Source organism: Vanacampus margaritifer, chromosome 14 (assembly GCF_051991255.1).
Source record: "Vanacampus margaritifer isolate UIUO_Vmar chromosome 14, RoL_Vmar_1.0, whole genome shotgun sequence".
Lineage (NCBI taxonomy): Eukaryota > Metazoa > Chordata > Actinopteri > Syngnathiformes > Syngnathidae > Vanacampus > Vanacampus margaritifer.
The window spans coordinates 17,403,852-17,419,781 of record NC_135445.1 but is presented as its reverse complement, the minus strand read 5'-3'; the positions used below and the strand labels follow the sequence as shown (position 1 = coordinate 17,419,781).

General features: G+C 44.2%; 1 protein-coding gene across 1 annotated transcript; it reads right to left on the bottom strand.

The window, feature by feature from the left end:
* Positions 1-6,157: 6,157 nt before the first annotated feature.
* On the bottom strand, positions 6,158-12,058 carry LOC144034217 (GTPase IMAP family member 8-like). The gene is given in 5 exon segments (XM_077542814.1): positions 6,158-6,290; positions 6,292-6,850; positions 7,249-7,261; positions 8,635-9,346; positions 12,033-12,058. Coding segments are annotated over 5 exon segments (1,443 nt in total).
* Between the last annotated feature and the right edge of the window lie 3,872 nt (positions 12,059-15,930).

Below are 15,930 nucleotides of genomic sequence, written 5' to 3'. Positions count from 1 at the left end.
TAAAAACAGCAGGCAACAGAAGATAAAGGGCTGTTTTCAAACTAGCGATCTCCAACTTCAGTAAATATCGTGCTCTATGAGTCCCGACTAAATGTGCAACTTCGACTGACAGGCGAACTTCGGTTGAAGTAGTAGATTCCATAGCTCTATGGGCAATAATAGCTTTTAATTTGTAAAATAACAGTCACCAAGTCACTAAGTTGCTCCGGGTCGCGTCCACTTCCATTCAACAATAATTTCCTTCCGCGGTCCGTCATAGAGCAGTCACGTGATCAGGTGACGTCGGTGCAAATGGACAAAGGAGTTCAAAGGCAGGCTGATTCAGTCTGTTCCACTGTCACCATTACAATGTGCTGATAAAATAAATAAATGCATACCCTGACTGTTCTCATTGACCATTCATGGCTTTATTTAACTTTTTATAAATGGCTTCATCTGGTGCAGTATGTATGCCTTGTATTGGTGCTACTAACTGTCTTTTTTTTGTCCTCCCTTTCCATGTGGCGATTGCTGGAGATGATATGAATCCTCCTGCTGAGGACAGGTGTGCATGGCTTGCGTGCGTCTAGCTATCATGTTGCTGCTTCTGTCCTGTCCTCCTTGTGGGACCTTCATAATAGCTTTTCCTTAGACCGTCTGCTGTCCTTATCCATCATTGTTGTAAGATTTTTAAACAATAAAAACAAAATCCTCATTATTCTTATTTTTTGAATGTTTCTCATGTGTCATCAATAATGATGAACACCCTTGTAAAAAAAAAAAACTTGTGCAGGTTCTCTATGAAACCCTTGATATATAAAAGGATTTTCAATGGAACTTTCTGTGAAGGTTCTTGATGAAACTCTTGCTACATAAAAGGGTTGGTTGTGGATCTTGCGGAGGTTTTAGATGAACGCATTGAAATACAAAAGAGTTCTCAGTGGAACTCCCTGTGTGAGATTTAGATGAAACCCTTAAAGGGTTCTTTGTTGAACCTCTCATACAGGGTTCTGTGTGGAACCTTTCATACATGGTCCTGGGAATAACCTGCTATGTTCTCGGTAGAGCCCTTTGGAAGGGTTCCAGGTGGAACTTTTATAAACAGTTCTAACAGGAACCAAAAAAAGGGTTCTCCTATGAGGACAAGCTGGTGAACCTAAAAAGGTTCCTTTTTTTTGTGCGTTAATATGTGTGTGCGTGCGTTCGTGCTTGTGAGTTTGTGCTCATTAATTCACCTTAAAATCCCATACCCTTCACCTAAACCGAATACTTCAGAATCCCGCTTCATGAAGTCATGAAGTTGTCAGGAGACCCGAGGAAGGATCAAAGAAAAGAAAGAAAAGTGAAATCCAGCACCGACCAGACACCACCTACTACCCATAGTGTTACAAACGAGAATCTTTCACCAACCCCGAAAACATCAAAATTCCAACAAATTAGGGAGACCTCAAGAGACCACAGGAAAGACTGAAGAAAAGAAGGAAGGATAGATGAAGCAGAGTGAGATCCACAGACATCAGCCTCCACCGATTCAGCGACTAGAGGAAGAAGCAGATTGTTTTTGAATTTTTGTAGATGCTGGTGGATCTGGGATGCATGAAAACCTCCACCAAAGAAGGGAGCCATCGACCCGGCCAGGACAGGGCAAGCACAACCTCCCAGGGCCCCCCAGGACGCGGCAGCGCCAGGGTATGACCCACGCCCCCCGCGGAGGTCACCGGCTGGAGAGCAAATCCAGGAGCCCGGAGCGCCCCCCACCCCAACACGGCCCGCGCCCCAAGCCCAACGCAGCAGAATGGGGCACGGCAGTAACGGACACCTGTTTTGTTGATGATTAACGAATGACGGTGAACTTTTTTTTTAAACCGATGGACTATGCATTGTCGGAAGTGGGTTTTCATCCATCAATGTAATCGTAAATCAAATCCTCGATGACAGAATGCCCATTTTGCTGACGAATGGCAGAACAGAAACATTGACGGATGCCCATTTCTCTGAGGGATGACGAATTACTGATGATGACAGGGTGGTTGGGCCTCATATATTGACAGATCGACGATGATGGAAGGATGTCCTGACTGTTGGCGAATGATAGACACTTAAAATTTGTTCACGCGCCTACCCCTGCCAAGGTACATCATCATGACTTTGGTAGACTTACACGCAGAAACGCCAGCGAGGATGGTACAGGAAGTAGTAGAGGCACAACAATCTTACACATCTTTAATAATATTCTATATTTAAATTGTCAACAGTGACCAGATCCTGAAATGTTGATGTGACCAGGATTTTTTAAGAACACTAACATTGACTTTTCACTGATTATGATTAATCGATTTTATATTTAGTGATTTGCAGTATGTCAATTTAGCTACAATACTAATTACTGGAGACCAACTATCAGAAATCTGCAAACTCTTGCACAGCAATTATATACATTCTGAAGCCTCTTTAATGGCCATCTAAGCCAGCATTTTTCCAATATCACTGTCCACTTTGTAAGGGACCGAGGCATAATGGAGGATTGGCTTCCAACATCAAACTTAAAAAAACAACAACAGAAAAAAGTCACTATTTTGGTTTCAAACTTTACTGCATAACAGCTTGTAATGTAATTTTAAAATGTAATTTAGTGGTTCTGGGTTAGCTTTAGTTTATCAGCTGACGCCCTCATATGTAGAATTTTGATTTATTTATTTTTTGCCCCCTGTGATTGCCTGGGATTTTTCTGGGATTTCCCTCCACAGTCCAAAAACATGTACAGCAGGTTAACCGAAGACTCTATTCTCGTCATTCTGGTTTCAGATTTTTTCTAATTTTATTATTATTATTATTTTAATCCAAACAAAGTTGGCCAACTTGGTAGACCGGTTTGGTCGGGCCGGTGCAGCAAGGAGTATCGTTTGATATGCGTCTGGCAGAGTGACAATATGGTTTAAATACAGTACAGTACTCTCTCTCTCTGTCTCTCTCTCACTGAACCACTTCTTGAAGCCTCGACAGGAGTTGAACCAGCCATCCATTTTATGGAAAGCCTCAATGCTTCAAGGAGTGTCATCTCACCATCACTAATAATCACTGGAGCGCCACCCAGTGCATCATACAGCAACTGGTAGAACACTTGAAAGTCCATAGATTCCCAGGCATCAAAGTGTCTCAAGATGTCCTAAAATGTCTTCATAACCAAACTAAACAATAATTTGGTACATTAAGACGTCTTAAGACAAACATTTAATGCCACAGAACAGCACATTGGATGCCCCCCCCACCCCAAAAAAAATTTTTTTGGGTGTCTTGAAGACATTAATTATTATTATTATTATTATTAACTCTTTCACTGCCACTGACGTTAAAAGACGTCAAGTAAAAGCCTACGGAGGGCTCCCAATGACGTTAAATGACGTCATCCAATTTTTACAAATTTTTTTTTGGAAACGGGTGCGGGCAAGCCTTCCGGAGCTGTGGTGAAAGTTTCCAGCCGGTCTGTTGTGCCTAATGACTATTTTTGGCCCCTAGAGGGCAGCGATGACTCTCTTTTGACAAGATCGGGTGGGCGTCAGTAGAGGCGGAGCTAGAGCGAGAGATGAGAATGGAAGACAAAGGAAAAATGGCGACCGGTTGCGAGCAGCTCACGCCCGAGCCATTTTTTTCAAAGACCAAAAGCATCGACCAACGATAAAGAGCACATTGATGACGACTAAAGGAATCTAAGAGTTTGTGCAAGTGGGGGTTGCAGGAATGGAATGTTGCAGAACAAAGGATGCTAATTGCAAGGGGAGATGCAGAGCCGCGATAAGATCAGAGTATGTTGTAAACCACATTTGTTTTACACCGGGGCGGAAAAGTACAAAACAGGAGAAGCCACCCAGTGACGCTGCGGATGAAGATCGGCCAATGAAAAGCAAGCTAAAGTTAAACTGCAGAAAACACGTAGCCAATAGAATAATGTCAGGATGCCTTTGTTTCTGTGTCATTTAAATACTGTGTAGTATAACTATTCACTGGGGCAACTCGGAAGAGACTACGTCGGCTGCTTGAGACAGAGACGTATAGAATTGTATTGATAGGGACCCGGGACCCCAGCTGTTTTGTATTAGATTTGAGTGTTAGGAATAAATCCACTCGTGTGTGAAAATGCCGGCTTCCTGATACCTTTCTATTGCAGAACGAGCATGCTATTGTTGGATGGGTGATAGTTTGGTAAGGTCACAAATTGGAGTCAGATTATTAACTTGAGTTTATATTAATATAGAAATAAATTCCAACACGACGATGATCATCATCGATGATGATGATGAGATGATGGTGACTCCGTGGTTGGAAAGCATTGACGCGGCAGTAGGAGACGTGGGGGGGGAGCTAGATGGAGGAGGAGGAAACGGACAAGGCGACCGTTTGCAAGCAGCTCTACACTTACAAGAAGAAAGGCATCGACCAACGCTAAAAGAGCACTTGATGACGACGATGATCATCATCGATGATGATGATGGTGAATCCGAGGTTGACGGCGAAGTTGGAAGCGCTGACGCGGCGGCTATGACCACGTCATAAACGCGGAGCACAACCGAGCACGTTCAGGCTGACGTTCAATCGGACGACGGAGAGTGCCCCGAGTCCAATGCATATTCATCGGAGGAGTGTGTACAGTCTGCTACTTGCTATTTATTCCCCGGAAAAAAAGGCCTTCAAGAAAGTGTAACGTTTGCACGCGAAACGGACAAATGCGAAAGTGAAAGTAAACTGTTGTGCGAGTCCTGGCGTCTCCTTGCACGCAGGGGAGCGTTACAAAAGGAAAAACTGTATTTGAAACATCCAGATAATTGTAAGTACTGTAGTACTACAGTTGCACACATTTGTAAATAGTTTGCGAAATTGTTTTGTCAAATTGTTACACTGTTGAATGGAAATAAATGTATTTTGCAAACTAAAAACACTTGTTGGTGAAAGCGTTTTACAGAAGTAAAGCACTACTGTATTTAGGTGTTTGTGGCATCATTCATGGACAAAAAGAAGTGTACAATTCACTAGAGTGCATGAAATAACATTGTTTCACAAAAAGCTTTTTCTCCGTTTTTTGTTTCAAAACAGTGAATTTCGGTGAAAGTAACCATTTTCTATTGTTGATTACTGAAGAACGGAATAAGGTAGAAACAAACTTTTTCTGATGAAAGATGAGAGTCCAATCTTTCATTTGGTAGTATGTGTGTTTCCATAGTCCAAACACAACAATTTCTGTGGACCTTGAAAGATCAGTCAAAATGCTTAAATCGGCTGGCACTGGGGACAACCCGTTTCTGAAAACGTCTGGCAGTGAACGAGTTAATTACCCATGTTTTCCATCCGACGGCATGACGTCCTCAGCAGGCGCCATTAAAATTCAATGTCACAAATGTTCTCATATAAACAGGAAGTGAAATTATGGTTGTGTTTAATAAATTATCGAATATTATAGAATAAACAACAGCAATACATTTATAATCTGCACAACAATGTGTCATAAATAATGAAATATTTTATCATTCAATTCAGAGATTCAAACAAAATATTCAATTAAACTAAAAACTTTCAATTCAATTTTAACCTTATCTTGCTTCTTTTTCGCCTTCCTTTTTAGTGCACGGTTTTCTAAATATAATCATGTTATGCACTTACATCCATTGCGGACTCTGTATCAGTCGAGGGAGCTGAGCCGGAAGCTTTCCATTTATCGGTCGATCTACGTTACTATCCTCATTTATAGAGAGTATCGTGTGGCGTCCATCTCTCAATAAAAACAAAAACAAAAAAAGTTTATAAAACACATGTTCTTTAAATAGTTTTGTTACTAGAAAAACAATGAATATAAATGTTCAGACTGTTCTGTGAGTATTCATTCATACACATACATTTTCTGAGTTTATAAAAACTTAAAAAAATTGTCCTTTTGTGATCAAAAGCATTGATTTGAATCTTAATTAGGCTCTTTTGTCAATCATTTTTAAAATAAACAAAAAATAGAGCAACTTTTGATCAATCCATATCAAATTCAATTTTTTTTTGTTTTTTTCAGTTTTACCCATTTTTCGGTTAAACCACGGACACTTATGGTTTAGGCCCCGCCTCCTCCAAATACCGGTTCAGATACAGATAATTTAGACTGTTAAACAGACACAGATAATGCTGTTCTTGTTCATCCCTACTAGGATAGACCCAGAGAGAGATTAGGTGGGGTTGGTAAAGGTGCACACTCGATGTCCTTGGGCCTGTCAAGATCAAGCCTCCAGATTGTCTCTTCTGCCTCCTCAAATATATTTTCAGTAAAGTTTGCCCCCGTTTGCTGCCACCATGTCATCGATCTTCTGAATCAGCTTCACCACCTGAGCTCTGTTGCAGGTTTTTTTGTTGTTGAGGACATGGAAGTGGCCACCACATCTGTAGATCAGCTCTTGGAGTTTTGGATGGCCATTTGTCACATATTGCTGTATGGTTTTTCCTTTCAGCTCGTCGCCACGTGTGAATAAAACGATCATGTAGCAGGATGCCTTAGGACCAAATAATTCCTCCAAAGCTTCTACGCTTTTTTCCTCTTCCTCCGTGAACCTGCCTATCTGCACGACCAGCAGGAAGACGTGGGGACCGAGAGAGGTCATCTGGATGCATTTGGCAATCTCTCTCCAAACATTGTCAGGATCTTTAGATGTGTTTAGAATCCCGGGGGTATCCACAATATGAATCTTTCGCCGACACTGAACCCGCGCCTCCTCACAGTGTTTTGTCACTGACTGTGTTCCTGTTGAAGAGCGGAAGACTTTTTTCCCCACGATGGTGTTCCCGACCGCGCTCTTTCCAACTCCAGTTCTTCCAATCATCACGATCCTCAGGGGACCACCTGCTGACAGAAATACACTTGTTACGCTGTGAGAAGAACACAAAAGAGAAAAGTGCAGAAAGTCTTGAAAATGGTCAACTTCACCATCAGGGATTGAGTACAGGTGCCCCATCTTGCTCTGAAATCTCTGACAGAGAAGCTGACTTTTATATTCTTTAAAACAACCTGCTAAACAGGCTCTTCAAAATTAAACCACATTTAAACCCACAAACAACAATAAGGGCACGTTTGCATTGTTTGTATCCTTAATCAACCTGTTTCTGTCTCATTTTAACAAACTAGTTCTATCACTCTCTTTTTTTACGCGGAAGTAAGAGGTCCAGTTCGGTAAAACCCCGCCTCTCCCCGTGTGGTTGCCATGCCCCCAGCGAGCCGGCTGCAGCCTGCTGCTGGATCTCTGCGTTTGGCCATTTTCTGAGTTTATAAAAACTTGTTGAAACATGAAAAAATTGTCCTTTTGTGATCAAAAGCATTGATTTGAATCTTAATTAGGCTCTTTTGTCAATCATTTTTAGAATAAACAAAAAAATAGAGCAACTTTTTATCAATCCATATCAAATTCAAACATTTTTTATTTTTTATTTTTTTTTCCAGTTTTATCCATTTTCGGTTAAACCACGGACACTTATGGTTTAGGCCCCGCCTCCTCCAAATACCTGTTCAGATACAGATAATTTAGACTGTTAAACAGACACAGATAATGCTGTTCTTGTTCATCCCTACTGGGATAGACCCAGAGCGAGATTAGGTGGCGTTGGTAAAGATGCCCACTCGATGTCCTTGGGTCTGTCAAGATCAAGCCTCCAGATTGTCTCTTCTGCCTTCTTTTCAGTAAAGTGTTTGCCCCCGTTTGCTGCCACCATGTCATCGATCTTCTGAATCAGCTATTTGTTACATATTGCTGTATGTTTTTTCCTTTCAGCTCGTCGCCACGTGTGAATACAACAATCATGTAGCAGGATGCCTTAAGACCAAACAGTTTCTCCAAAGCTTCCACGGTTTTTTCCTCTTCCTCCGCAAACCTGCCTATCTGCACGACCAGCAGGAAGACGTGGGGCCCGGGAGAAGTCATCTGGATGCATTTGGCAATCTCTCTCCCAGTGAGTGTGTATGCGTGAGTGGCAAAGCATATGATTTATGGCCATTATAACTCGATGTCAGGCAGTTATCATCCAGCTGACAGCTTTTCCAGCGACCTTGCAAGATGGCCATAATTGAGAAAGAGAGAAACCTGACCTGACACTTTGTCAAATATAAAGAAGTTAAACAAAAAAAAAACAGAAACTAGGCATGCAAATTGCTGTATTTCAACTAGGCATTAGTTGTGTGTGGTATGGTTCAGGTTTCTTGGGACCACCTCCCAAGAAAAAGAAAGCCCTCTGAGCCACATCCCATTTTGAAATTAAACACACAAGCCCGCGCTTTCACACGCACACACACACACACACACACACACAGACACACACACACACACTAGACTAGACTATATGTTCAGTTAGGCTCACTACTTTCCAGAATGTCTTTCCTGTTTTTCTCCGGCCCAAAAACAAATTCAATCATACTATCTGTCAATTTTCGTTAGCTGACCAGCACCTTACTGTTTCTGGAGAATTTACTATCCAGTAGGGAGCCACAGCTAATTCATGACTACAAATTATTGATTTTGCTGTCCACAAATGATTTATTTATTTTTTATTGTCCCCCCACCCCCCACCCACATGAACATTTTACCCAACACATTGTAACTATCTTGTAATATAGAACCCTTGTCACACAGATAAGGTTACTTTTCGAAGCAAGATGAGCATGTGTTGCATCTCGTTGATTCTCTGCAACAGTTGCCCCATGAAAGCGAACTTGTAAGGTTGCCCATCTGCAACATCTCTGTCGAGATTTAGCCTCTTGATTGTCTCTTCTGCCTCCTCAAACATCTCTTCAGTAAAGTGTTGACCTCCGTTAACTGCCACCATGTCATCAATCTTCTGAATCAGCTGCACCACCTGATCTGTCTTGCGTTTGTCCTTGTTGTTGAAGACATGGTAGCGGCCACCACATTTGTAGATCACCTCTTGGAGTTTTGGATGGGCATTTGTCACATATTGCTCTATGGTTTTTCCTTTCAGCTCGTCGCCACATGTGAATAAAACGATCATGTAGCAGGATGCCTTAGGACCAAATAATTTCTCCTAAGCTTCTACGCTCTTTTCTTCTCCTTTTGTAAACCTTCCTATCTGCCCGACCAGCAGGAAGACGTGGGGGCCGGGAGAAGTCATCTGGATGCATTTGGCAATTTCTCTCCCAACATTTTCAGGATCTTTAGATGTGTCCAGAATCCCGGGGGTATCCACAATATGAATCTTTCGCAGACACTGAAACCGCTCCACCTCACAGTGTTTTGTCACTGACTGTGTTCCTGTTGAAGAGCGGAAGACTTTTTTCCCCACGATGGTGTTCCCGACTGCGCTCTTTCCAACTCCAGTTCTTCCAATCATCACGATCCTCAGGGGACCCTCTGCTGACAAAAATACACTTGTTACACTGTGAGAAGAACACAAAAGAGAGAAAAGTGCAGAAAGTCTTGAAAATGGTCAACTTCACCGTCAGGGATTGAGTACATGTTCCCCATCTTGCTCTGAAAGCTCTGACAGAGAAGCTGACACCATGGCGATGTAATTTATTTTATGAAATATTATATTAGGTGTTTTGCTGGTTGTTGTTTTTTTTTTTTTTTGGGAGAGCTCAGTATTGATCATTTGACATGTCATCATCATTGTTCTCCCTTTTTTTTTTTTTTTTGTATGTGGATGTGTGTTTGTGCGTGTGTGTGTGCGTGCGTGCGTGCGTGTAAAAAAAAAAAATCCCATACCGTTCACCTAAACCGAACACTTCAAAATCCAGCCAGAGTCGTGGGGCCGCCAGGAGACCCGAAGAAGGACCAAAGAAAAGAAAAGAAAGCGAAGCCCAGCACCGACCAGACACCACCCACCGGGCCACTAACCAGAGTCCTTCACCAACCCCAGAGACATCTAAATTCCAACAAATCAGGGAGACCTCAGGGGCCCAAAGGAGAAACTGAGGAAAGGTAGAAAGGACAGACGAAGCAGAGTGAGATCCACAGACACCAGCCTCCACCGATTCAATGACCTGAGGGAGAAACAGATTGTGTCTGAGTTTCGATAGATGCTGGTGTGGTGGATCTGTCATGCATGAAAATCTCCACCAAAGAGGGGAGCCGTCGACCCCCGCCAGGACAGAGCAAGCGCAACACCTCAGGGCCCCCCAGGCCGCGGCAGCGCCAAAGGACGACCCCCGGGCCCCGCAGGGGCCACCGGCTGGAGAGCAAACCCAGGAGCAGGAGCGCCCCCCACCCCAACCCAACGCAGCAGGACGGGGCACTGCAGGCCCACCAGGCACCCCACCGGCCCACAACCCCCGCTCCCCCTACGACTCCCCCGCCCCCATCCACCCCCGCCATCCACCCCAACCCAGCCCCAACCGCCCCCAGGTCCCCAAATCCCCAGACACCCCCCCCACCCCAGCACCACCACCCCAACCAAGCCGCCCCCGCCCCCCGCCCCACCAACCAACAGCCCCCCAGCCCCCGACCCCCAGACCCCGGGGACACACCGCACCCAGGCATCGGCGCCGAAGAGGGGCCGGGCAGCCGAGCGGAGAGGGCATCCGCGCCCGCCCCACCCCCCACCACGCGGAGGGACGGAACACCAGGGGCAGAAGGGGAGATGGGGGCACCGGAGGACGGGCGGCACCCCCGAACCCCAGGCCCAGCGGGGAGAGGCCCCGGTCGTCACCCCAACGATCTAAGTGAAAAACTAACCCTGTTACTGAGTTCGCCAGCTCGCCGACTGGCGAACTCTACCCCTAAACCGTGAGTGTGACCCCACGGGGCGGGCACAACACCAATCCCGCCCACCCTCCCGGCCCCCGGAGCGCCGAGACCCGGGCCACGGATGGAACCCCCGGCCCAGGGGAGGGGGAGGAGGGCGGACAGGGGAGGGGGAGGGGATGGGGGAAGGAGACGACAGGAAGGGCAGGAGGCAGCAGCAGGGCCGCAGAGAGAGGGGGAGAGGAGGAGGAAGGGCGACGAGGGAGAAGGGACAGGGAGGCGGAGGACGGGCGGGGAGAGGCGAAGAGGGAGAGGAAGCAAGGGGGAGGAAGGGGTAGGGGAGAGGGAACCACGGGGCACCCCGGCGGCCCACAGGACCCGAACCGCGTCGCCGGGCCCAGAGCGACGGGCCGGGGCGGCGCCACCCCAAACACCAGGGAGAGCCCCGCAACACAGCACCCCCCCACGAGACCCAGGGAACGACCAAGACGCAGCCGCCACCCAGCAGCCAACAGAGGGGCAGACCCGCCCACGCCCAGCAAGGGGGGGGACAGCGCCTGTAGAATTAGTCCCCTGGCATGCAGTGAATCTGAATATTAGCCCTTAGTGCCCATTGGAGGTGAATCTGCTCGATCCTGTTGGCAGCAACTGGGTTCCTGACTATAAAAACACAACCATTAGTTGCAAACTGCCAAATGCAGAGACATCAATGTAAATTATCACGATGTGGTGGCTCTCGCTAACAGGCAGAATTAAATAACCAGAATTAGGTTAAAATGTTCTATATACGTAGACCATATTTCTATGAATTTTGATATTTGTTTTTTATTTGAGGCCGATATTTTTTCCATTAAAATGTAATTTATGAGGAGGTTAGACCATTGGTCGATATTCAGAGTTTGTTTATTTTTCCAGTTAACAAGAATTGTTTTTTTTGCGATAGTAAGGGCTACAAGTGTAGATTGAAATTGTTTATGTGGTAGGTCAGTTGTTGTTAGGTCACCTAGCAAACACAAGTTTGGAGATAAAGGTATCCTACAGTCCAAGATAGCGGAAAGTTTTTCTAAGACTTTAGTCCAGAAATACATAACCGGAGTGCACAACCATAAAGCATGAAAATAAGTGTCTGTAGTGTTTTGTAAACACTGGAGACAAATGTCGGAGTCGGAGAGTCCCACTTTTTTTTTTTGAGTAATGTATGTTCTATGGATAATTTTATATTGGATAAGTTGTAAATTTCTGTGTTTTGTCATTTTAAATGCATTTTCACAAACTTGAATCCTAAAGTCAGATTCCGGAGCTATAGACAAGTCTGTCTCCCATTTTAAGATGGGTAAAGACATTTTATCCGTATATGAAAGTAACATATATTTTTGAAAGATTTTTTGTTGAGAAAGCTTGGTAATATCTTTAGCTAAAACAGGCAGTTGGAGCGTACCCTGAAGTGTTGGAATGTGTTTCTTTATCATATTTTTAACTTGCAGATAATGTAAAAAATTTCCGTTTGTTATTTTGTATTTTTGGAGCAAGGATGTATATGATATAAACATATTATCTGAGAAGAGATGATGGAGATGTGTAATTCCTTTCTGCTCCCACACACCTAAATAAAATGGTTGGTTGTTAAATTGAAAGTCGGGGTTATGCCATAGGGGAGAAAGCCCACAGGGCTCCACTTGGGCTTTTGTAATTTCTAATGCCTTCCACCAAGCAGTCAGGGTGGCGCAAATCATTGTGTTTTTAAAACAATTATGTCGCTTAATTGATGTTGTAATAAAGAGTAAATCTAGAAGTCTGAGGTTATTACAATCCTTCTGTTCTAGTTCCAGCCAACAGTTAGTATCTCTGTTGGGTTGTGCCCATAGAACGATATATTGCGCTGGTTGGCTATATAGTAGTACATAAAATTTGGTGCCTCTAGACCACCTTTGGATTTACTTTTCTGAAGAGTAGTGTTGGAATTTGTTTCTATATTAATATAAACTCAAGTTAATAATCTGACTCCAATTTGTGACCTTACCAAACTATCACCCATCCAACAATAGCATGCTCGTTCTGCAATAGAAAGGTATCAGGAAGCCGGCATTTTCACACACGAGTGGATTTATACCTAACACTCAAATCTAATACAAAACGGCTGGGGTCCCGGGTCCCTATCAATACAATTCTATACGTCTCTGTCTCAAGCAGCCGACGTAGTCTCATCCGAGTTGCCCCAGTGAATAGTTATACTACACAGTATTTAAATGACACAGAAACAAAGGCATCCTGACATTATTCTATTGGCTACGTGTTTTCTGCAGTTTAACTTTAGCTTGCTTTTCATTGGCCGATCTTCATCCGCAGCATCCCTGGGTGGCTTCTCCTGTTTTGTACTTTTCCGCCCCGGTGTAAAACAAATGTGATTTACAACATACTTTGAGCTTATCGCGGCTCTGCATCTCCCCCTGCAATTAGCATCCTTTGTTCTGCAACATTCCATTCCTGCAACCCCCACTTGCACAAACTCTTAGATTCCTTTATTCCCTCTCATGACCTCAGACGACTGAGGTCATCACTCGAATACCTTGTTTTTTATTGTTAATAAACTTTCATTCTAGTAGAAAATCAGTATAAACTTTCATTCTAGTAGAAAATCAGTATAAAATTTCATTCTCTCTCATGGCCTCAGATCCCTGAGGCCACCTTCACATACTCACATCCCGGACTCCCGGAGGGCCACAGCTGTCTCCGCTTCCTGGGGGTCCTTCTGAGGGATCATCATATACTGACCACCCGGCGGTAGTGGCCCCAACGTGCGTTCAATTGTCTTAACAGTCAATGATCTGATACATGGAATACAGCCACATCCGCATAACACCATAATAGCGGCAAACATCGCGATAGAAATCAATACTGATGCAATCAAGCTTTTATATTTGCCAAAGACGTTTAACCAGTCAGAGTACCAACTGGTGTCCACGCCTGAATGCTCTTTCATTTTATTACTTAGCGTGCGCAGACCCTCCAATGCCTTAGTAAGGCGACCATCAGGAGATGTATTGTTGGGGATCAGAGTACAACACTGCTCCCCAAAAATACCACACACTCCTCCTCTTTCAGCTAACACCATATCTAAACTCATTCTATTTTGGAATGCCATAAGAGACGTGGCTGCTAATTGCTCGTGCACTGCCTGGAGTGCCGAGGTGGTAAAGTTCGCCAATCGTTGGACATTATAGTGGACATAATTAATCCGGTCCACATTTGTTTACTGTAATAAACAGAAAAATACTCTCCCATCCTGCCGCCACTTGATCCACCAATTTGTATTCATCCGGGACCCCTCTCGGAACTCCAATTGCATCTATGTATGTGGGGTCTCCTGCATTCAACCATTCTTGCATGTCCCTTTTCTTCCTCCCAAGGAAGGGGATTCTTCCCCACTGTCTAACTCCTTCCCAATTTATCCTAGCCATGTCTAATGCTGTCACACTAATTGGCATGATCAGCGTTACTAGGGCGCACTTACCTGAGGCATTGGGGGGAAGCCTATCGTACAACACTCTCTCTCCACACCACAGCCAAACATCAGCCCGAGCGAGAGGTATTCCTGCTGGCAAAGACACATTTTCATTACACCATGACTCCTGGATGTTTCCAATCCCAGGGCCACTCCCATGTAACTTTAGGCAGGTAAAATTTTGTTGTGCAACATGGATGTCAAAAATGGGCTTTTGCTTTTCCATATTTGTCAGTGGAAAGACCGAATCCAATTGGCTGCACTTTCCTTGGAGAGTTTTGTTATACAGGAAACCAAAGAGACAGGTTTTGCATACAACAGTTGCTGCCATGATTTTCAAAACTGGTCTTGCACCTAAACATACCAAACAATCCTCGTTAGTATTCTTAGCGGCCTGTTCAGCCATCAGGAGACAATTATTAGTGACCATAGAAATACCTGTGTCGGTTGTTTACACTTCAGATTTAACAGTAGTTGTTGTGTCTGTGTCAGCGTCTTACCACCATCTTGCTCTGCTTCATACCATACCGTTCCATTACAGGAATGATACACCATCACTCGTTCTCCTTTCGTTCCATCACTTCTATCATCCCGCACCATATGTTCAAACGCTAACATAGTCCACACAAAGCACAAGCCTGCAAACAAAATAGTCAATAAAGTTAAACATTTGCATCGTCGTCGTTTTTGTTCAGACACTTCCGAGTCCGATTTTGATCCAATTCTCGCCATCCTCACATTCCCTCTCTTGACCTGCCCGTCCGGGCAGTCAATCTTTAAGCTCACCATTGGCAGGCACAAAGTCTAGGGCCGGGCGCAACTGTGAGTAATGGTACCACTTTTGTCCTTTAGTTTCAATTCTCATAATCGCTTGCACCTCATTTGGGAGGCCGTTCAGCATCGCCGTCCTGAACATCATCTCAGCTTCAGGGTAGCTGCCTGGGTGTTTACCTGTGGTCTCAATCCACAGCTCCAATGCCTGAGCATAATGTTGCTCTTTGTCGTACATCAAATTTCTGTATTTTTAACGCTGGTTTCTTATTACAGCAGTGTAAATCATTTAAAAACAACATCATCTTAACTCAGAACTATTCATGTCCGGCCGGGCCATGAACAGTCTGAGAAGAGATTTATACTTATACCTTAAATAAACACCGCAGTTTATTTTTAACAACTTGTCTCATGAAAAAATGTCACCTAGGTGTGTCAATGTTCCTTCCACACCTAAATGGCATATTCCATGGGCTCTAGAAATGATACTTTTCAATCGTTTCTGAGATGGAACATACTTACCGTATTTCTGCTATAAGGGTCGTCTTTTGTCATCTTTGTAGAACTTACTTTTCCTCCAAGTCAAATCCACCCCATTCTCGCTCCATTCTTCGCCTGTAAATTCCTCACACCAAACTTCATTCTCACATCAGACAGACCAATCATTCTCACATCAGACTTCCTTTTGATACAGAGACAGACCAGCCATTCTCACATCAGACTTCCTTTTCAACCATACACAGACAGACCAGTCATTCCCCCATCTGATAAAGATCAATTTTGATCATTTCAGACCTGAATGTGAAAACTGCAGCCGCTTCCAAATTGCTGCTTCAAAGAGGAAAAAAAAACAGACACCTTGTGTCCTGTAGATTAGAAAAAACAACCAAATTGTGACAATTTGGCCAACACCAGAACTATAAAAAGATCTCCAGCTGAGCTAGCCATGAGCCATCAAAACAAAAG